Below are 23,474 nucleotides of genomic sequence, written 5' to 3' on the forward strand. Positions count from 1 at the left end.
GTGTCTTTTATACAGGTAACGAGTTCAAAAAGGTGCAGTTAATACAGGTAATGAGTGGAGAACAGGAGGGCTTCTTAAAGAAAAACTAACAGGTCTGTGAGAGCCGGAATTATTACTGGTTGGTAGGTGATCAAATACTCATGCAATAAAATGCAAATGAATTAGTTAAAAATCATACAATGTGATTTTCTGGATTCTGTCTCTCACAGTTGAAGTGTACCTGTGATAAAAATGACAGACCTCTACATGCTTTGTAAGTAGGAAAACCTGCAAAATCAACAGTGTATCAAATACTTGTTCTCCCCACTGTACCTGCTGGAACGCGTGCTACGGGTGTGTGCAGCTATGGTGACCAGCGAGCAGAGAGAAGGGGGGACTTTACCTAGCAGGGTCTTGTAGATGACCTGGAGCCAGTTGGTTTGGCGACGGGTATGAAGCGAGGGCCAGCTAACGAGAGTGTACAGGTTGCAGAGGTGGGTAGTGTATGTGGCTTTGGTGACAAAACGGATGGCACTGTGATAGACTGCATCCAATTTGTTGAGTAGGGTGTTGGAGGCTATTTTGTAAATGACATCGCCAAAGTCGAGGATCGGTAAGATGGTCAGTTTTACGAGTGTATGTTTGGCAGCATGAGTGAAGGATGCTTTGTTGCGAAATAGGAAGCCAATTCTAGATTTAACTTTGGATTGGAGATGTTTTATGTGAGTCTGGAAGGAGAGTTAACAGTCTAACCAGACACCTAGGTATTTGTAGCATCTGCTTCATCTGACCAGTTTTTTATTGACTGAGTCACTGGTGCATCCTGGTTTAGTTTTTGCTTGTAAGCAGGAATCAGGAGGATACAATTGTCAGATTTGCCAAATGGAGGGTGAGGGAAAGCTTTGCAGATGTCTCTGTGTGTGGAGTAAAGGTGGTCTAAAGTTTTTTTTTCTCCTCTAGTTGCAAATTTAACATGCTGGTAGAAATGACGAATTAATGTTTCCCTGCATTAAAATACCCGGCCACTAGGAGCACCACCTCTGGATGACCGGTTTCCTGTTTGCTTATGGCCGCATACACCTCATTGAGTGCGGTCTTAGTGCCAGCATCGGCTTGTGATGATAAATAGACAGCTACAAAGAATATAGATAAACTCTCTTGGTAGATAGTGTGGTCTACAGTTTATCATGAGATACTCTACCTCAGGCGAGCAAAACCTTGAGACGTCCTTAGATATCGTGCACCCGCTGTTGTTTACAAATATACGTAGACCGCCACCCCTTGCCTTTCCAGAGGCTGCTGTTCTATCCTACCGTTAGTGTATAACCCGCCAGCTAATATGTTATTCATGTTGTCGTTCAGCCACGACTCGGTGAAACATAAGATATTACAGTTTTTAATGTCCCGTTGGTAGGATATACGTGCTTGTAGTTCGTTCACTTTATTATCCAGCGATTGTACATTGGCCAATAGTACCGATGGCAAAGGCAGATTAGCCACTCATTGCCGGATCCTTACCAGGGACCCCAATCTCTTTCCGCAATATTTCTTTATTTTTCTCATGTGATTGACGGGGACGAGTGTCTTGTCGGGTGTCTGGAGTAAATCCCTCTTGCCCGACTCATTAAAGAAAAATTATTTATCCAGGTCACGGTGAGCAATTGCTGTTCTGATGTCCAGAATCTCTTTTCAGTCATAAGAGACTGTAGCAGCAACATTATGTACAAAATAAGTTGCAAACAATGTGAGAAAACAAACAAAATAGCACGGTTGGTTAAGAGCCCATAAAACGGCAGCCATCCCCTCCGGCACCATCTTCTATGGCCAATGAGCAACGATATGTTTAATGTGTATTTATTTTCATTATTTATCTTCATATGACAAGGATTGAAAAGGATTTGCCAGTAGATTGTCGACTTGATTCATTACGATGACTGCTTGTCTAGCTTTGCTAGCAAGATTATCAGTCCAATGAGAGCTACGGTACATACAGTGCCTTGCGAAAGTATTCGGCCCCCTTGAACTTTGCGACAGTGCAGGTGCATTTATACGGAGACTTGATTAGACACAGGTGGATTGTATTTATCATCATTAGTCATTTAGGTCAACATTGGATCATTCAGAGATCCTCACTGAACTTCTGGAGAGAGTTTGCTGCACTGAAAGTAAAGGGGCTGAATAATTTTGCACGCCCAATTTTTGATTTGTTATAAAAGTTTGAAATATCCAATAAATGTCGTCCCACTTGTTGTTGATTCTTCACAAAAAAATACAGTTTTATATCTTTATGTTTGAAGCCTGAAATGTGGCAAAAGGTCGCAAAGTTCAAGGGGGCCGAATACTTTCGCAAGGCACTGTATGTGTATTGATGTCATTTTATTTGTGGCCAATGATCTTGTATGGGTACTTCTAATGTAACTCTATGGCAGAACCCAAGAGGCTTGAATTTGAGCTACCCCCCATAGATTTTGTATGACGTAGTGTCCCCATGAGTGACAGAACACTGAGCCAGGCACAACTAGAGAACATGACCAACCCCTACGCTCCGTATTTTCTGCTGGCTGCCCCTCCTGCCCTGAATGACGGGTCGCTACTGGGCCTGCATACTCACCAGACTCACTCACCCTCACCCATTTGGGATGCTCTGGATCGACAGCGTGTTCCAGTTCCCACCAATATACAGTAACTTCACACAGCCATTGAAGAGGAGTGGGACAACATCAATCCTATGCGAAGGAGATGTGTTGTGCTACATGAGGCAAATGGTCACACCATATACTGACTGGTTTTCTGATCCACACCCCTACCTTTTAAGGTATCTGTGACCAACAGATGCATTCAGAAAGTATCCCGACCCCTTCACACATTTTGTTACGTTACAGCCTTATTCAAAAATTGCTTAAATTGTTTTTTCCCCCTCATCAATCGACACACAGTACCCCATAATAACAAAGCTAAAAAAAATAAAAAAACGGAAATATCACATTTACATAAGTATTCAGACCCTTTACTCAGTACTTTGTTTTCTTTGGTATGATGCTACAAGCTTGGCAGCCCTGTATTTGGAGAGTTTCTTCCATTCTTCTCTACAGATCCTCTCAAGCTCTGTCAGGTTGGATGGAGAGCGTCGCTGCACAGCTATTTTCATGTGTCTCCAGAAATCTTAGATCGGTTTCAAGTCTTGGCTCTGGCTGGACCACAAGGACATTCAGAAGCTTGTCCCAAAGCCACTCCTGCGTTGACTTGGCTGTGTGCTTAGGGTCGTTGTCCTGTTGGAAGGTGAACCTTCGCGCCAGTCTGAGGTCCTGAGTGCTCTGGAGCAGGTTTTCATCAAGGAACTCTGTACTTTGATTGGTTAATCTTTCCCTTCAGCCTGACTAGTCTCCCAGTCCCTGCCACTGAAAACATCCCCACAGCATGATGCTGCCACCACCATGCGTCACCGTAGGGATGGTATTGGCCATGTGCGGTGCCTGGTTTCCTCCAGATGTGACGCTTGGAATTCACACCAGAGTGGTTTCATCAGACCAGAGAATCTTGTTTCTCATAATCTGAGAGTCCAAGCAGGCTGTCATGTGCCTTTTACTGATGTGTGGCGGAGATGGTTGTCCTTTTGGAAACCATCGGGTTTTTGGTCACCTCCCTGACCAAGGCCCTTCTCCCCCGACTGCTCAGTTTGGCCAGGAAGAGTCTTGGTGGTTTCAGACTTCTTCCATTTAAGAATGATGGAGGCCACTGTGTTCTTGGGATCTTCAATGCAGCAGAATTTATTTGTTACCCTTTCCCAGATCTGTGCCTCGACACCATCCTGTCTCAAAGCTCTTCGGACAGTTATTTTGACGTCATAGCTTGGTTTAATCTCTGACTCAACTGTGGGACCTTATATAGACAGGTGTGGGCCTTTCCAAATCATGTCCAATCAATTGAATTCACCACAGGTGGACTCCATCTCAAGGATGATCAATGGAAACAGGATGCACCTGAGCTCAATTTCGAGTCTGTTTTCGCTTTGTCATTATGGGGTATTTTGGGTAGATTAGGATTTTTTATTTTTGTTTCCATTTCAGAATAAGGCTCTAGCGTAACAAAATGTAGATAAAGTGAAGGGGTGTGAATACATTCAGAATGCACTGTATCTCTATTCCCAGTCATTTAAAATGCATAGGGACAAATTTATTTAAATTCAATCAATCAAATGTATTTCTAAAGAAAGCCTTCCTTACATCAGCTGATGTCACAAAGTGCTGTACAGAAACCCAGCCTAAAACCCCAAACAGCAAGCAATGCAGGTGTGGAAGCACGGTGGCTAGGAAAAACTCCCTAGAAAGGCCAGAACCTGGGAAGAAACCTAGAGAGGAACCAGGCTATGAGGGTTGGCCAGTCCTCTTCTGGCTGTGCCGGGTGGAGATAATAATAGAACATGGCCAAGATGTTCAAATGTTCATAGATGACCAGCAGGGTCACCACTAGAGGGACATTTTCAACCACCAACTTAACATCCTGAGACAAGGCCGAGTATAGCCCACAAAGATCTCCCCCACGGCACAACCAAAGGGGGAGCGCCAACCCGGACAGGAAGATCACGTCAGTGACACACCCCTCCTAGGGACGGCATGAAAGAGCACCAGTAAGCCAGTGACTCAGCCCCTGTAATAGGGTTAGAGGCAGAGAATCCCAGTGGAGAGAGGGGAACCAGCCAGGCAGAGACGGCAGGGGCAGTTCGTTGCTCAAGTGCCTTTCCGTTCACCTTCACACTCCTTCCCAACACAGTATAACTTGGAAAACAAACATACAAAATTATTAATTTATCTTATAGTGTACAATTAAAGAACATGGGTGGAACCTTAAAATGCATTGACTACCAGATGCATTACCTACAGTATAGACTTGTCATACTGGTTTGGATTTTGCTCAATGATCTGTTCACCTAAAATAGCACAGGTTTCCCAGCCATAAATCCAACATACATCAAAATATTCCACTTTATTGAAATGCATGGTTCTATACTTAATGTATATTTACACGGTCAGTCAACAATTTAATGTTTAAAAGGTTGAAATAAGGCAGCAAAACAATATTACAATACATGGAAAAGAAAACAGCATACAGTATTAAGAAATTGCAATGTTTTACATAACACCAACTCATAAATAACTAGAGCACACAACTAATATTTCACAACTTTCATGATTCAATATGTACTTTCTTTTGGTATTTGGTCAATTAGCAAGTTAAAACAAGAGCGCATTGTTTGTACAAGTGAAATGGTTTATAGAAGGCCACTGGAGATGGATCTATGGATTCCGTAACTATGCAACGTGTTGGCTGACGAGATATTTTAAAAAGGCAAACCCTTGTATGATCATTTCCTGTAACTGTACGATCCATACATGTCAGGGACTTGGCCGTGTACACGTACAAATGAGAATAAAAGACTAAAAATACCAAGCCAATCTGTCACACATTCCATGATTTCAGAGAGAGCGATCGGGGGGCGATTCAAGATCTCATTGTGGTCCCGTCAAAAAGTAACACACTCCCAAAGCCAAGGAAAGGCACCAGTCAGTCTGACGAAGTGGTAGTAGGAATTCATATAGGCAGCAGTTTGATATGAGCTTCAAAATAAAAGGTGCTTTAAAAATTCAGCTGTACCATTCCAAGTCCATTGCGTTTTCACATTCCACGGTTATGTGGATTAAGGCTTTTTATGCTGAGATCTGGGGAAATGCCACCTGAATTTCCAACTCGGCCCCGCAGTGTCATTTTCTCACACGTTCCATAAAGCTGAAGGCCCAATTCTAGAGGACTAACCAGTCTTTGTGATGCGTCCATCTTTCTAGGTTGCTTTTGTTGTACAGAGATGCCCTCTTCTGATTGTGGAACACTGTGTTCAGAAACAGCCCCGTCTTACCAGGTGTACGTCCCTGAGTGAGCTACGCCCCTGTTCAATATCATCAAAACAGTCCAGGGAATATTTTTGTTGTTGTAAAAGTTAAAGGAAAAAAACAAAATCAATAAATATAAGCCATTGCAAATAGTGCCTTTGGATAGAACTTTCTCTCAAAAACATACTCCTATGTATACATATATAGTGGTAACTCTTAATATAGCTTTTAGATTGCTGTCTGTTATACCTATATAAAAGAGATTCTTTCTGAAGAGGGAGGGCATCTGGCCTAAGTAGCCAGTGTTACACGTTTGAGTCCTGCAGTAGGGGCTCTTTGGCCTCCCCGGGCGGCCGCAGGCTGTGAGGGTGTCCGTGGGGCGAGCTGTGCTTCTTCCAGCTGCCGGGCCGGAGGCCTAGGTGAGGTTGCTCTGGTATGAAGAGTGCCACCAGGAGCGCTAGTAGCACTGAGCATGCTCCGAAGAGGAAGGGTGGGCCAGGAATGATGGAACTCTGAGGAGAGGAGGAAATAAAAAAAGGTTCCCATTTTCCATACCTGAAGTGATTAGGAACATTTAACAAATGATGGTTACACAAGTGTATTGATAACTAGTTAACATTAAATAGTGCCCAAAACCCTCTAAGTGTGCATAGTGTCTAAATAATCATAGTAACTTTTAAGACAGGGATAGAACCTTGTTAAACTGTCTGGTCATTTTTGAGGAGGTATCCTGGATGTCAAACCTTCAAAGTCTACGCTAACTAAGTGAAATGTATTATCTGACTGATTCCGGTTGTGTATTGTGAGGACGAGTAGAGGTTTGATTGGGCCTGAAAATTCAAGCCCTGGTTCGGGCTAAAGATCTAAACAAGGCGGAGGAGCAGAAAACGTTGGGGGTGTGGCGCTGGGGGCTAAGATGTGGGAGGAGCTGAAAAGGTTGGTGTTAGGGGTGTGGCGCTAGGGGCTAAGATGTGGGAGGAGCTGAAAAGGTTGGTGTTAGGGGTGTGGCGCTGGGGGCTAAGATGTGGGAGGAGCTGAAAAGGTTGGTGTTAGGGGTGTGGCGCTGGGGGCTAAGATGTGGGAGGAGCTGAAAAGGTTGGTGTTAGGGGTGTGGCGCTGGGAGCTAAGATGTGGGAGGAGCTGAAAAGGTTGGTGTTAGGGGTGTGGCGCTAGGGGCTAAGATGTGGGAGGAGCTGAAAAGGTTGGTGTTAGGGGTGTGGCGCTGGGGGCTAAGATGTGGGAGGAGCTGAAAAGGTTGGTGTTAGGGGTGTGGCGCTGGGGGCTAAGATGTGGGAGGAGCTGAAAAGGTTGGTGTTAGGGGTGTGGCGCTGGGAGCTAAGATGTGGGAGGAGCTGAAAAGGTTGGTGTTAGGGGTGTGGCGCTGGGGGCTAAGATGTGGGAGGAGCTGAAAAGGTTGGTGTTAGGGGTGTGGCACTGGGGGCTAAGATGTGGGAGGAGCTGAAAAGGTTGGTGTTAGGGGTGTGGCACTGGGGGCTAACCTGCGGAAAGAGCTGAACATTTTGGGGAGCTGGGGGCTAACTTGTGAGAGAAGCAGAAAAGGTTGGGGTTGGGGAGCTGGGGGCTAACCTGTGGGAGGAGCTGAAGGTGGGCTTGAGTATGGACCGGAGTGTCCCCGTTGCCATCTGGAGGCGCATCCAGCTCCACGTGGAAGATGTAGAAGATGAAGCCATAGAGCGCAGGGCCCAGGCCGTTACATAGCCCCCGGATCCCTGTCACCATCCCCTGGCCCACTCCTGTGAGATGACAGCCAACAATAATTTATCAATTGGATTGCATTCAACCTTTACTTCACCAGGCAAGTTAAAGGGATAGTTCATAAAAATTACATAATAATTATTTAATTAAATAATTATTTCCATTCCTTGAAGGAAACAAAAATCTTATGTCATTTCGCTGAACACCCCCTTTAATTAACTGAGAACCATTTTTCATTTCCAATTACGACCAGGCAAATAGATGAATCGAAGAACATGCAAAATCAAATAAAAATGTATTTGTCACATGCGCCGAATACAATTTACCGTAAAATGCTTATGTATGAGCCTTTAACCAACAATGAAGAGTTAAAAAGTAAGAAACCATGTGCTAAATAAACTAAAGGAAAAATAGTAATAAAATAACGACAGTATAAAAAGGCTATATACAAAAGGGTACCGGAACAGAGTCACTGTGCAGCGGTATGGATTAGTCGAGGTAATTTAGCTAATATGTTCATGTAGATAGATGCAAAATAAAACTATAACAAAGTACAAACCTTGTTGATCTGGTTCAGCAGTGCGGGAAACCAAAGCACTGATTGCTGGGAAAGTGATGCTTGACATGGCTGCTAGAGCCCCTGCTGCCCACATCATCCTGTAGAGAGATGAGAGAAAACAGATTAAGTCACCTGAAAGAGTATCTCTTCATTGACCTGAATCAGATGAGTCACTTTAAAAAAGCTTACCATGGCTCGGAGCCAAACCCATACCAGGCGAGCTGTAGTATCTGGAACCCAAGGCCGAGCAAGATAGTGTTCTTGTTCCCGATGGAACGCATGAGTAAACTTAATACTACTGTCTGACAAAGAAAATAAAAATAATATAATTGGAAACCATTTATTTGAATGTTAATATTGCATGTAATTAAAGTTCTCATTAATGCCCAAACCAGGTTAACATAACATGGCAGAGATTTGGATTACAGCACCTTCAGACAGTATTCATACCCCTTATTCCACATTTTGTTGTGTTACAGCCGGAATTCAAAATGGATGAAATACCCCATAATGACTAAGTGGAAACAGTTTAGAAATTTTCGCACATTTATTTTGCCGAGTCAATACTCTGTAGAAGCAGCTTTCAGTTATCTTGGGCATGTCGGTATCACCTTTGCTTATATTTATTAATCTGGATTTGGGGATTTTTTCCCCCACTCTTTCTCGCGTATTTTCTCAAGCTCTGTTAAGTTAGATGGGGAGTGGCGGTGAACAGCAATCTTCAAGTCTTTCCACAGATGTTTTTATGGGATTCAAGTTTGGCCTGTGGCTGGGCCACTGCTCGCAGTCTTTCACATGCCTTTTTGCAAACGCTAGGGGTGCGGTCATGTTACTTTTTCTCAGGAGTGGCTTCCGTCTGGCCACTCCTCCATAAAGCCTAGATTGGTAAGGTGCTGTAGAGATTGTTATCCTTCTGGCAGGTTCTCCCATCTTAGCCAAGGAACTATGCAGTTCTGTCAGTGGGTTCCTGGTCACCTCCCTGACCAAGGTCCTTCTTCCAATTGTCTCATTCTTCCTCACTCCTCTCCTCTGTAACTATTCCCCAGGTCATTGTTGTAAATGAGAATGTGTTGTCAGGCAACATACCTGGTAAAATAAGGGTTAAACAAATGTTTTCCTTGGTTGCTCAGCCAGATCTAGGCAGAGTCTGTAGTTCCATATTTTTTATTTTTTTCCCCAATGAAGGAGACAACTGTGCTCTTGGAAAATTTCAACACTGAAGAAATAGTTTTATAACCATCCCCTGATTTACAGTATATCAAAAAGTGAGTACACCCCTCACATTTTTGTAAATATTTGAGTATATCTTTTCATGTGACAACACTGAAGAAATGACACTTTGCTACAATGTAAAGTAGTGAGTGTACAGCTTGTATAACAGTGTAAATTTGCTGTCCCCTCAAAATAACTCAACACACAGTCATTAATGTCTAAACCGCTGGCAACAAAAGTGAGTACACCTCTAAGTGAAAATGTCCAAATTGGGCCCAATTAGCCATTTTCCCTCCCCGGTGTCATGTGACTCATTAGTGTTACAAGGTCTCAGGTGTGAATGGGGAGCAGGTGTGTTAAATTTGGTGTCATCGCTCTCACACTCCCTCATACTGACTGGTCACTGGAAGTTCAAAATGGCACCTCATGGCAAAGAACTCTGAGGATCTGAATTATTATTTTTTGCTCTACATAAAGATGGCCTATGCTACAGAGCTGCAGCACGGTGGCCAAGACCATACAGCGGTTTAACTGGACAGCTTCCACTCAGAACAGGCCTCGCCATGGTCGACCAAAGAAGTTGAGTGCACGTGCTCAGCGTCATATCCAGAGGTTGTCTTTGGGAAATAGACGTATGAGTGCTGCCAGCATTGCTGCAGAGGTTGAAGGTGCCAGTGCTCAGACCATACGCCGTACACTGCATCAAATTGGTCTGCATGGCTGTCAGCCCAGAAGGAAGCCTCTTCTAAAGATGATGCACAAGAAAGCCCGCAAACAGTTTGCTGAAGACAAGCAGACTAAGGACATGGATTACTGGAACCATGTCCTGTGGTCTGATGAGACCAAGATAAACGTATTTGGTTCAGATGGTGTCAAGCGTGTGTGGCGGCAACCAGGTGAGGAGTACAAAGACAAGTGTGTCTTGCCTACAGTCAAGCATGGTGGTGGGAGTGTCATGGTCTGGGGCTGCATGAGTGCTGCCGGCACTGGGGAGCTACAGTTCATTGAGGGAACCATGAATGCCAACATGTACTGTGACATACTGAAGCATACTGAACCTTTCCCTGAACCTTTCCCCTCGCTTCGGAGACTGGGCCGCAGGGCAGTATTCCAACATGATAACGACCCCAAACACAACTCCAAGACGACCACTGCCTTGCTAAAGAAGCTGAGGGTAAAGGTGATGGACTGGCCAAGCATGTCTCCAGACCTAAACCCTATTGAGCATCTGTGGGGCATCCTCAAACGGAAGGTGGAGGAGTGCAAGGTCTCTAACATCCACCAGTTCCGTGATGTCGTCATGGTGGAGTGGAAGAGGACTCCTGTGAAGCTCTGGTGAACTCCATGCCCAAGAGGGTTAAGGCAGTGCTGGAAAATGATGGTGGCCACACAAAATATTGACACTTTGGGCCCAATTTGGACATTTTCACTTCATTTTCACTCACTTTTGTTGCCAGCGGTTTAGACATTAATGGCTGTGTGTTGAGTTATTTTGAGGGGACTGCAAATTTACACTGTTATACAAGCTGTACATTTACTACTTTACATTGTAGCAAAGTGTCATTTCTTCAGTGTTGTCACATGAAAAGAAACTCAAATATTTACAAAAATGTGAGGGGTGTACTCACTTGTGATAGAATTGTGATGAGACATACAATATATCTCAGATCTACAGACAGTTCCTTTGAGTTCATGGTATAGGTTCTGCTCTGACATGCACTGTCAACTGTGGGACCTTATATAGACAGGTGTTTTTCTTTCTAAATCATGTTCAAACAATTGAATTGACAACACGTGGACTCCAATCAAGTTGTAGTGAAATCCCAAGGATGATCAAAGGAAATTGGATGAACCCAAGCTAAATTTGGAGTGTCATAGCAAAGTGGTGGGAATACTTATAAAATAATATTTTATTTCATTTTCAATAAAATTGCACAAACCCCATCACTAAACACATTTTCACTGTCGTTATGGGGCATTGTGTGTAGATGGATGAGAAAAGAATCTATTTAATCCATTTAGAATTCAGGCTGTAACACAAAATGTAGAATAAGTCCAGGGGTATGAGTACTTTCTGAAGGCACTGTACATGTTAATTGAATGACAACTAACCTGTGCAACGATTGAAAGCAGTCCTAGAACAGCTATGAAAGCTGCAACACTTTCAGGTGAAAATCCCATAATCTGTAGAAAAAATAAATTAAACAAAATGCATGATTGTACTGCCAGTGAGACCAAAGTAACTACACCCATCATCAAGCAAAGACAATGATTTAGCTAAGTATACACTACATGTAAACACCCCTGAAGTTAGTGGATTTGGCTATTTCAGCACACAGCCATTCAATCTCCATAGCCAAACATTGGCAGTAGAATGGCCCATACTAAAGAGTTCAGTGACTTTCAAAGTGGCACCGCCATAGGATGCAATCTTTCCAATAAGTCAGTTTGAAATTTCTGCCCTACTAGAGCTGCCCAGTCAATTGTAAGTGCTGTTATTGTCAAGTGGATACGTCTAAGAGCAACAACGGCTCAGCCGCGAAGTGGTAGACAAGCTCACAGAACGGGACCGCCGAGTGCTGAAGCGCGTAAAAATAGTCAGCACAAAAACTATTAGTCGGAAGCTTCCAAGAAATGAGTTTCCATGGCCGAGCAGCCGCACACAAGCTTATAAATCACCATGCGCAATACCAAGCGTCAGCTGGAGTGGTCTAAAGTTCGCCGCCATTGGACTCTGGAGCAGTGGAAACATTCTCTGGAGTGATGAATCACGCTTCACCATCTGCAGTCCGACGGAGAAATCTGCGTTTGGCACGTACCAGGAGAACGCTACCTGCCCCAATGCATAGTGCCAACTGTAAAGTTTGTTGGAGGAGGAATAATGGTCTGGGGCTGTTTTTCATGGTTCGGGCTAGGCCCTGTAGTTCCAGTGAAAGGAAATCTTTACTCTACAGCATACAATAACATTCTAGACAATTCTGTGCATCCAACTTTGGGGAAGGCCCTTTCTTGTTTCAGCATGACAATGCCCCCATGCACAAAGAGAGTTCCATACAGAAATGTTTTGTTGAGATCAGTGTGGAAGAACTTGACTGGCCAAAGCCCTGACCTCAACCCCATCAAACACCTTTGGGATGAATTGGAACGCTGATTGCAAGCCAGGCCTAATTGTCCAACATCAGTGCCCAACCTCACTAATTCTTGTGGCTAAATGGAAGCAAGACCCTGCAGCAATGTTCCAACATCTAGTGGAAAGCCTGTTAGCAAATGGGGGACCATCTCCATATTAATGCCCATGATTTTGGAATGAGATGTTTGACGAGCATGTAGTGTAGCTGCAAGCAGCAAAGAACAGAAATTAACTGTGTAACGGACCATTTGTGAAATTACTTTGCAATGTTCTTCAAATTAACTATAAAACCCCCTTGACAAGTCTGCCAAATATTTTGACTATGAAGGGGACTTGACCTCCGTGACATTGATCATGGCAATAACAACTCAAAAAGTTAAGTTTGTCTTATGTACAGGAGACACCGTCCAATGAAATTCTTACTTGCAGGTTCCTTCTCAACAATAAGAAATAATACAAGATATTAATACGAACAAAGTAAATGGTAGTAGAATAGAATAAACATTTGAGAATAATTTTAATACAGGAAGGGGGTGGACACATCTTACATGCGTCACACACACACACACTGTTTATTTGGGCCATACGTTTGAGAGAATACATTGTAGACAGACCTGTCGTAAGTAGAGAAAGAAGCTGGAGTACTGGCCAGCCTCGGGGAGGTAGGACAGGAACACTGTTATACAGATGAGCAGCACAGTGGAATCCTGGCCCACTTTCCTTAGAGACTGGAGACAGAAAGCAAGGGGTTGATGATAACAATATGATGTACAATGAACACCCATCCACCGCTTCACACGTCTTATGGCAGAAAGGAGGCCTTCTATGAGAACTGGGTCACAACCAGAGAGCAAGTGAGAGGGAGAGATTTCGCTCAGACTAAAAAAATAAATAATCCTTTAGCCTCATTGTTGTAGGTCAATCCAGGGCTCTAGACTAGCTTTTTCCACTAACCTTTGGTCGCACCAATTTTTAAATGACCTGACTAATAATGACTAGCCATCTTAGCATGCCCTTCTGTTCTTGCATTGATTTGGATATAATTACTCAGGGTTCAATGTTCACTTTTTTTCCTCACTGGCAGTTAAATGCATTGGGGTGTATGCTTTCTCTCTATATTCAGCTAGTAATAGGCTACATTTGGTTATTATTAATTATGTATTAAAAGCTGTATGATATCATTTTGCAATGCAAGACATTACTCTATTTGATACAATTGCTTTAGATTAATTGCGTAAATGTTTGTTTCTAAAGCAGGTCTGTAATTATTTATTACATCTCAAAATAGGATGTTGCCCCTTTAAGACCGACTGCTTTTCAAAATAGATATTGATACTGTACGCCTACCGTGGGCTAGCCAAGGCCTTCCCAAGGCCTACCGTGGGCTAGCCAAGGCCTACCGTGGGCTAGCCAAGGCCTACCGTGGGCTAGCCAAGGCCAATGCTAGGTGTCTTTTTGTAGCTTTCTCTTTATAGACTATCAACAATAGCCTGTAGAATATAATTGTTTATTAGTGACTTAAGACAACAGATGGTAGCCTATGATTTAAAAAGTAAGCCATTTCATCTAACATATCCAGAGAATTATGGGAGTAAGGGTAAATGTATTCATACGGAATATTCGGTATGGGGACCTTGATTCGGTCCGCACGATGAATCCGAATAAAATTAATTATAATAATCAAACAACGCCTACAGGCTCTGCACGTTGTAATCAAAATTCGGGAAGTAGTTCTGTACGATTACGAGTGATGGGGTCGATAAACCAGGATTCTCCATCATCGTCTAAATCTCCAGTTTGAAAACATTTTGGCTTCACAGTAGATTACAATGGCGATGGACAGAGAGTTAACAATACTATGTAGCCACTGCTCAACCAGAATAGCCTATGCAGCTCCCAGCACCTCAAATATGTTGACACATTTACACCGACATCACCAAAGTATTCATACCACCGGGAGCAAGGCGGAAACGCAAAAAGTAAATCAAAATAAACTTAATTCCCCTCTGCATTCAAGCAGCTCTTCGCAGCGGATTCTGACAAGGCCAAATAAATTACAATAGCGATAGGCATGTTTAGCCTATAGGCATGGATATGCTCCTCTGTGGTTTAGAATAGGGGATTTCAGCACCTTGTTTACGTCCTAAGTACTAATCCTATTTATTTGCATATCTGATTTCAAAAATAGGGTATTTTTCCTGCAATCGGAACAGACTGGAATCTTATATTTACTTGAATTCAGAAAAAAAATCTGATTCCTGGCCATGTGACTTGTGTCTGAACGGTAAAATCTGATTTATTTAACATATCTTGTTGCTTGGTAGCTACACTGTTGACAGTTTGACAAGAACATGTGGTAGCTAACTACCTTGTAAAATGTTTACAAACACAAACAAATGTGCTAAAATGCTAAACAGCTACCTAGTTGACTGCTGTGGCTAGCCAAAAAGGACTTGTTTTGAAAGTTGGAACATCTTATCCTTTGAGGATTTAAGTGTTTTTACACTATGATTTTGAACATTCAAAGCAACTGAGAAACGTCCATGATAGGAAGGGTTGTCAACTTAGTTTGAAACATAACTTCTGAGTGATAGGAAGCACAAGTACCGCCACCAATCAGCCAACACCACTGCACACACACACCTGTCGTTACTATGACAACTAGCATAGCCGTGTCAGTAAATGACTGCTGTCTGAACACACACAAATCTGATTTGGTCACTTGTAACTTGCTTTTTTGACCATCAGTAGTCCAAAACAGATTTGAGCATTAAGGCTTGCAGTGTGAACAAGGCTTTAGTGACAGCCCATCTCATTGCCCCAGAGTGGGAGAAGTAATGTGCTACAGACAAGCCCCCTTTATGAGTCTCAAGTGTGCATATTTTTCTCTTTGTAAGAAAACCTTATAGCATAGGCCTATACAATGTCCGAGCCATGTTAACATATTGATTTCACACACATATTGCACTTTATTTTAGTGTTGTTGATTAATCATGTTTTCATTTAAGAAAAGGTATTAATCCTGATTGTGCTCTCATCAGGCATTACATGATCATATATGGAATCAGGAATATCAGCACTTTGTATTTTTTATTTAACTACAGTAACGGTTGGCATTTCATTTTCCCGCTGTACCGAAACGTGACCCCAAAACTGCAATACGTACCGAACCGTGGGTTTGGTGAACCATTACACCCCCACTTAATAGTTAACTACCGAAAAACTACATGATGTGTTGAATTGGCTATCTCGTTAGTCTGTCATTTTTTTATGGGCTAGGCCTACCTGCTGTAAATGTCTAACTCTCTCCTCTGGCACACACGCAGCTGATGCAGACACCAAATATTTTCTAAGAATTTCATGACCGTACAAAGACTGTTTGCTGACCAGTAATAGCTATAACTCAGCCAGGAATATCAACAAATGTGCCCACGTGAGTCTCAGTTCCCCCCTATATTCATTTAGCAGTTGCGGACCACTCCAAAAAATCTATACAAATAATTACAATTGTAATCATTTTTCAGGGTAAACTTAAAATGACTAAAACCAGATATAATGTATGTAGAAAAAGATAATGGCACTATATATATTTTTTTTTAAACAAGATATTTGAGAACTAACAACCACCAAAATAAAACATTGACAGTCAGGAAGAATATAAAATTCCAAAAATGTCATTGCATTGATTGTTATGTTTGAGTCGCTCAGCATACAAACACAGCATAAGCCACGGCAAAATGTGTAGAATTTCAGGAAATTCTCCCTCAGCCCCATGACAAAGTGAGTTGAATTGCATGAAATTTGCTTTAAAACTGCAAAATCCCCCCCCCCCCCAATTCTTATTTTTGAATTCTAAACTTTCCCCATTATCAGGACTGTGACGCGGTAGAAAGGAAATGTCCATGTTCCTCCTCGGTCTCAGATACCCACCAAAGCCTAATACAAATTCTAGCTACTACCACTGATCAGTGCCAAAGTGAAGCACACATCTTCACAGGTTTGAGAATGTTTCCCAAACAAGCCAATATATTTGTACATTGGTAGGACTGGGCTAACCCTTTACTTCTTGAATCCTCATGTAATTTGCCATAAATATCGATGTCAAGAGAAGGCATCTCATCTGGCCAATCCAAATCATGTTAAACTCTAAAAGCACACTAATGGGGTACATAAACATAACAGTTGGTAATTCATGGGGTAGAGAAACTGACAGAACCTTTAGAAGTGGACCATGTACTCACAGCAAAGGGGTCAGCCTGTTCCCAGGAGATGGGAGCCCCCCAGGATGCTGGCCGCATCTTCTCAGGCAGAGACTCGGGCACGGCCACCAGGATGAAGCAGATGTCCAGCATAGCGATGGCTGAGGCCAGCACCACCACCAGGCCGTCACCATACACACGGCCCAGGTAGGCTCCGATGGCCGGGCTCGTCACCAGGCTAGCAGCAAAGGTGGCCGACACCTAACGGACAAGAGTAGAGGTGGTTTACTGACTAACTCTTCAACTACCACTCTTTAAATAAAATTGGAGTTTCACTTTCTTGAGTTTGTGCAAAATGTCTACTTTGTCAAGTGGGACCAAATTGCAAATAGGTTCTAAAGGATATAACTATTTTAGCCACAAATGGACCACAGATCACTGAATCAAAAAAGGTGAGGTGGTAAACTTGAAAGTTGAAGATTAGAATAAATTGTGTAGGTAATGTCTGATACACACCAGTCCATAGGCCATGCTGCGTTCATGCTCCTGCGTTATGTCAGCCACATAGGCAAAGACCACGGAGAAGGTTACAGCAAACACACCGGACACAGAGATAACTGCAAAATACCACCTGAAACAGAGGCAGGATATGGCACTCAGTTATTATTACACTTGACTCAGTTCCATCTCAACACATCACATTATATTAGCTAATGCATCTTGCAGAAAATATGGAATAGTGCAAAGTAGAACAGTGAAATTCAGCATGAAGTTCAGATCTTCCCAATTGGTTTAACCACAATAGATTCCATAGAACTATGATTCATTTGAATGGTGATCTCAGTAACTATAGACTCTCTCTGGTTGCGTGCCATCGTACCAGGGGCTTATCTTCATCAGTGGAATGGGAGCGCAGGTGAAGAAAACAGTAAGCAGGAGAAAAGACTTCCGACCCCACACATCAGACAGGGCACCAATCAGAGGAGCACTCAGGAAAGACAGCAGGCCCTGAAACACAATAAGAAGACACACCCAATGAATGGAAATAGAATTGAAGTGCAACTAGATGTGCTGTTCAAAATAATAACACCTGTTCAAACACCATACCTTTACCCCTTGGATCAAGCCATTCATTAGAAACGTATGCTTCGGGAATGTCTCATGTAGGACCTGGATAACAAGGGGATAAGGACACATAGTAGAGACTTAATTTTGATTATAAACTGGGTGGTTCGAGCCCTGAATGCCGATTGACTGACAGCCAGCAATAAGCAATAAGGCCCAAGGGGGTGTGGTATATGGCCAACATACCACAGCTAAGGGCTGTTTTTAAGCACAACGCAACACGGAGTGTCTGGATACAGCCCTTACCCGTGGTATATTGGCCATATAACACAAACCCCTGAGGTGCCATACTGCTATTATAAACTGGTTCAAATGTAATTAGAAGAGTAAGAATAAATCTTTTGTCATACTCGTGGTTTACGGTCTCATATACCACGGCTTTCAGCCAACCAGCATTCAGGGCTCGAACCACCCAGTTTATAACAGACCGTATACCACGGGTATGACAAAACATGTATTTTTACTGCACTAATTACATTGGTAACCAGTTTATAATAGCAATAAGGCACCTCAGGGTTTGTGATATATGGCCAATATACTACAGCTAAAGGCTGTGTCAAGGCACTGCGTTGCATCAAGCATTAAAAAACAGCCCTTAGCCGTTGTAAATCGGCCATATACCAATCCCCCAGGGGCCTTATTGTTTAAATAGTTTCATCAGCAGCCAACAAATCACACTGTATGAAATAATAGGTAATAAAGACGACAACCTACCACCAAAGTGGGTGCTGTAAGAAGGCCCCAGGCAAAAAATTCCAAAAAGATGACAATTACAGCATGGTAGACGCTGGGAGCTCCGAAACCTTGTGCCTGGTGAACAGAGTGGAACCATTATGCAAGTATGTCAACAAGCAATACTCAATGATCTTACTTTCAAATAAGATATATTTAAAAGGTAAACTCAGCAATAGGACATCATTATACACAGTGTGGCAACTTCCTGCTTACAGTCATCAACAACAGAATTCATATCTGCCACTATTGACTCTTCTAAAGTAACATTTCCCACATTGGAAGAGCCAGTAGTGGCAGTCTTGACAAATTTGACTTTTGTTAACAGGAATATGATCACCTGTGTATGATTATACACTATGCCCAAAAGTATGTGGACACCCCTTCCAACTAGTGGATTCAGCCGTTTCATCCACACCTCGTTGTCAGGTGTATAAAATTGAGCACATGGCCATGCAATCTCCATAGAGAAACACTGGCAGTAGAATGGACCGTACTTAAGAGCTCAGTGACTTTCGACGTGGCAGTCTAGGGCTGGGCGGTGTACCGTATTTTACGATATACCGGTATTGATGCATGGGCTGGTTTGGGTTTTTACTTTACCTTCTATAATGGAATTTGAATGTTTGATTTGTTAAATGTGATATGCCGTGTTTAATGTACATTTTTATAGTTTATTTCGCTACTTGAGTCATCTCTCTCTGCTCTCTCTCCATGCAGCTTTCCACACAGACCTAGCCCCGCCCTGCCACTCAAGGAGCGCATTTGTTGTTCCTCGACCACAAGACACTTGCGTTCAGTCTGCATGATCAATGCAGCACATGCAACAATGTTCATGACAACAAAGCTGTTTTCAATTTGCTTCTTCATATAAATCCAGTAGCGTTCTATAAATTACACTGTTAGTTTGTTTTGCTCACATCTGCAAGCAGCTAGTTTGTATTTTCTTAGCAAGTTGGGCCTAAATCTTGTTAGCCGCTAATCGCTAGTCAGAGTAGACATGCCTGATAATACCAGTGATGGTGTAGTTCTAAATCAGCATGTTATTTGTGCAACTGTACCTTCTAAATCAAAGAGGAATACAAGAAGCATCAATATGTTAGCTACATGAAGTAGCTAAGAGAAAACAGTCAATGTAGCCAAAGATTATAGGGTCCCCTAGGAAACCATTATCAACACTTTGGTTCCTACCCTATCACAATAACTCCTCCCTGGCATTTTCCTTCATTTTCATGTCAAACAACACTATTCAAAGTGCCCACTATCATATTCTAACTATAGAATTAGAATAATCATTCCATTTCCATGATTCCAACAGTTCACTCAAGTGTTTTGCTCTAAATCATGTCAAATCGCTATTGGAACATTTGGTTCAAAATAAGGTTTAGATTGTTTGCCAATATAGTGCAGCCCTACATGGCAGTGTGGAAATTATCTCAAATGAGTGCAGTAAATGCAGAAATTTATGAAAATGCAAAAAAATATTTGGGGTTGAATTGAACAGTATAAAATTAATCAAAATGGAGAAATACATTCTAAGTGATTTAAATGGGTATGTGTTGCCACCCTGAGGTCATGCACTACTTATAAAGCAAATAAAATAAAAACATAAAAGTGTCAACAACAAAAAATGTATACCGTGATATGGTACCTTGGCCATATCGCCAAGCACTACGTGGCACCGTCATAAGCTGCCACCTTTCCAACAAGTTGGCTCATCAAATTTCTGCCCTGGTCAATGGTAAGTGCTGTTATTGTGAAGTGGAAACGTCTAGGAGCAACAACAGCTCAGCCCCGAAGTGGTAGGCCAGACAAGCTCACAGAACCGTACCGCTGAGTGCAGAGGCGCGTGTTTAAAAAAAATTAAATTGCATGTCCTCGGTTGCAACACCCATTACAGAGTTCCAAACTGCCGCAGGAAGCAACATCAGCACAAGAACTGTTCGTCTGGAACATCATGAAATGGGTTTACATGGCTGAGCAGCTGCACACAAGCCTAAGGTCACCATGTGCAATGCCAAGTGTTGGCTGGAGTGGTGTAAAGCTCACCGCCATTGGACTCTGGAGCAGTGGAAATGCGTTCTCTGGAGTGATGAATCATGCTTCACCATCTGGCAGTTTGAAAGAAGAATCTGGATTTGGCGGATGCCAGGAGAACGCGACCTGCCAGAATGCATAGTGCCTACTGTAAAGTTTGGTGGAGTAGGAATAATAATAGGGCTGTTTTTCATGGTTCTAGCTAGGCCCCGTCGTTCCAGTGAAGGGAAATCAACAGTACAGCATACAATTTACATTCTAGATGATTCTGTACTTCCAACTTTGTGGCAACAGTCTGGGGAAGGCCCTTTCCTGTTTCAGTATGACAATGCCCCTGTGCACAAAGCGAGGTCCATACAGAAATGGTCTACTGGCCTACACAGAGCCCTGACCTCAACCCCATCAAACACCTTTGGAATGCCAACTGTGAGCCTGGCCTAATCGCCCAACATCACTACCCGGCTGCACTAATGCTCGTGGCTGAATGGAAGCAAGTCCCCACAGAAATGTTCCAACATCTAGAGGAAAGCCTTCTCAGAAAAGTGGAGGCTGTTATAGCAGCAAAGGTGAGACCAACTCCATATTAATGCCCATGATTTTGGAATCAGATGTTCGACGAGCAGGTGTCCACATACTTTTGGTCATGTAGTGTAGCTACCATACTGCTGAGTGAGAAGCTATACCTTTACTAGAGGATAGATAGCTAACGTTACACGGAACAAAACAAACAGACAACGTTTGTTAGCACCAGCAGATACGTTGGCTAGCTGACGTAGCTAGCACTGTTGTTTTTGAGAGGACTAGGAAGAGGCATCGGAACTTCCCCCAGGGCGCTGGCAAGCAGAACGAGCTAGCGCGTTACATTTCACATATAATAGACAGACATACCACATGCGGCAAACTAATCTCAATAAATACGATGCCAAATAGTGCGATTTTGGTGTAAACTCACCGTTCCTCCATCCTTGATAATAATTTTTTTCGCCAGCAGGAGACTGCGATTCGCCCGTTTCTTCTTTTTGCTCTGTGTCATATTACCATTCTAGTTATTTGTTTAATAAGAATATATTTGTAAAGAAATTTTATACAAACTATTTAAATCAGATTATGTTGGATAAGAAACGGAATAAATCAAATGTTCGAACTAAAAGGGCTGTTTCGTCCATTCACTCAGCCACCGCCATCTTTGCAAAAACATTGTTACAACGTAATGACGTCTCATCACACGATGTTCTGACGTGCATGTACCCACAATCAAAGATTATGCCGCGTTCAAAACAACTGTGACCTGGGAATTTGAAATTCTCCGACTTCCGACTTGTGCGTTCAAAACAACTGGGAACTTGGATAAAAACGAGCTCCGACTGGGAAAAGTACATTTGAACGGTTATCCAACTCGGAATTTCTCTTTCTTGAGCTCAGAACTGAAGATCACTAACGTCATGAATTGACCTCGTATTTCCGCGTTCAAAACTACTGGAATCTCGGAAAAATATAAGGTCAAATCATGACAAACATTTTCAGTTCATATACATATTATTCATATTTAATTCAGTGATTGAAATTATGACACCATCCTCAGTAGCCTATTCCGGCAGGCTATTGGGAAAGAAGTACTTCTTACCTTGAAATTCATCTTAAACAAGCTGCTTAATCGTTCAGGTTACATTTTGCCTACATCTTTTCTAGGCTACTGTAGACTAGTTGAAATTAGATGTAGACCTATCAAGTGCTATAGGCTTCCTGCCTTTATCTAAGGAAACCATGGCAAAGTCAAATTACAATCATAAACCCAGATTTTAATCTGCAGCCTATGCCTATTAAAATGTAAATCTTGCAAATGGGCCATTTATAACGGTTTGAAGTCTTAGACAGCGGTCTAAGGCACTACATCGCAACGCTAAAGGTGTCACTACAGACCCGGGTTCGAACCCGGGCTGTATCACAGAGGCCGTTATCTGCAGTCCCATAGGGTGTCCCACAATTGGCCTAGCATCGTCCGGGTTAAGAGAGGGTTTGGCCGTCATTGTAAATAAGAATTTGTTCTTAACTGGCTTGCCTAGTTAAAGGTTAAAGGCACATAATGACAACACAATTGCCAGAAAATAGCCTAGCATCCGTTTTTTTAATGTTCTTCCAAATGTTTCTTGCTCAGAGATTGAGATTCTGTCCAACTTTCATCCCTCAAACTTTCCTGTTGGATGTATCTATGGTAATGCACATGCACAAAGGGGATTTATTTACAATTATAAACTGGGTAGTTCGAGCCCTGAATGCTGATTGGCTGAAAGCCATGGTGTATCATACAGTATACCACGGGTTTGACAAAACAATTATTTTTACTGCTCTGATTACGTTGGTAACCAGTTTATAATAGCAATTAGGCCCCTCGGGGGGGTTGTGATATATGGCCAGTATACCACGGTTTAGGGCTGTATCCAGGCATTCCGCGTCACGGCATCCTTAAGAACTGCCCTTAGCCATGGTATATTGGCCATATACCATTCCCCCTTGTGCAAATGATCTGGCGAGCTAAATAAGGGCAAATTATATTTTCTCTTGCAACATTATTCAATTTGATTTTATTAAGTCATGTCATAGCTTGCAATAATTATTATTTTGAGGAAAACTGAACTTTGCTTCTTACACCGAACCCAAACCGGCTGCGCGCGTATGCTATCGTGCATAAATGTATTTTGTCCCCCTACACTAAACGCAATCATGACACGCAGGTTAAAATATCAAAACAAACTCTGAACCAATTACATTAATTTTGGGACAGGTCGAAAAGCATTAAACATGTATGGCAATTTTGCTATTTAGCTTGCACTTGCTAGGTAATTTGTCCTATTTAGCTAGCTTGTTAATTGTATGATTTTTAAGTAATTTATTTGCATTTT

The 23,474-nt window shown here is 42.5% G+C and overlaps 1 protein-coding gene across 2 annotated transcripts; it reads right to left on the reverse strand.

The window, feature by feature from the left end:
• Positions 1 to 4,943: 4,943 nt before the first annotated feature.
• On the reverse strand, positions 4,944 to 21,825 carry LOC110489545 (solute carrier family 71 member 1). 2 transcript variants are annotated; one of them, XM_021562298.2, is made up of 12 exons: positions 21,527 to 21,825; positions 18,520 to 18,615; positions 17,788 to 17,850; positions 17,561 to 17,688; positions 17,197 to 17,311; positions 16,723 to 16,941; positions 13,096 to 13,209; positions 11,464 to 11,535; positions 8,329 to 8,441; positions 8,140 to 8,237; positions 7,452 to 7,618; positions 4,944 to 6,376 (listed from the first exon to the last, which is right to left on the reverse strand). In XM_021562298.2, the coding sequence occupies exons 1-12, from the start codon at positions 21,605 to 21,607 to the stop codon at positions 6,170 to 6,172; spliced, it is 1,473 nt and encodes a 490-aa protein (XP_021417973.1). In that variant the 5' UTR covers positions 21,608 to 21,825; the 3' UTR covers positions 4,944 to 6,169. The 2 variants fall into 2 exon arrangements, with proteins under 2 accessions (XP_021417973.1, XP_090045507.1); XM_090189381.1 differs by lacking the exon at positions 21,527 to 21,825 and adding an exon at positions 20,587 to 20,701.
• Between the last annotated feature and the right edge of the window lie 1,649 nt (positions 21,826 to 23,474).

The sequence above is a fragment of the Oncorhynchus mykiss genome, chromosome 1, assembly GCF_057628025.1.
Source record: "Oncorhynchus mykiss isolate SJ-2025 chromosome 1, ASM5762802v1, whole genome shotgun sequence".
Lineage (NCBI taxonomy): Eukaryota > Metazoa > Chordata > Actinopteri > Salmoniformes > Salmonidae > Oncorhynchus > Oncorhynchus mykiss.

What these genes read in the sequence shown, in the direction of transcription:
- LOC110489545 (XM_021562298.2), bottom strand. Translation starts at nt 21,607, where the DNA reads ATGACACAGAGCAAAAAGAAGAAACGGGCGAATCGCAGTCTCCTGCTG. An exon ending in CTGATGAAGATAAGCCCCTG is followed by an intron (nt 17,312 to 17,560) that starts GTACGATGGCAC and finishes CCTCTGTTTCAG; the next exon opens with GTGGTATTTTGCAGTTATCT. An exon ending in GGGTTTGGCTCCGAGCCATG is followed by an intron (nt 8,238 to 8,328) that starts GTAAGCTTTTTT and finishes ATCTCTCTACAG; the next exon opens with GATGATGTGGGCAGCAGGGG.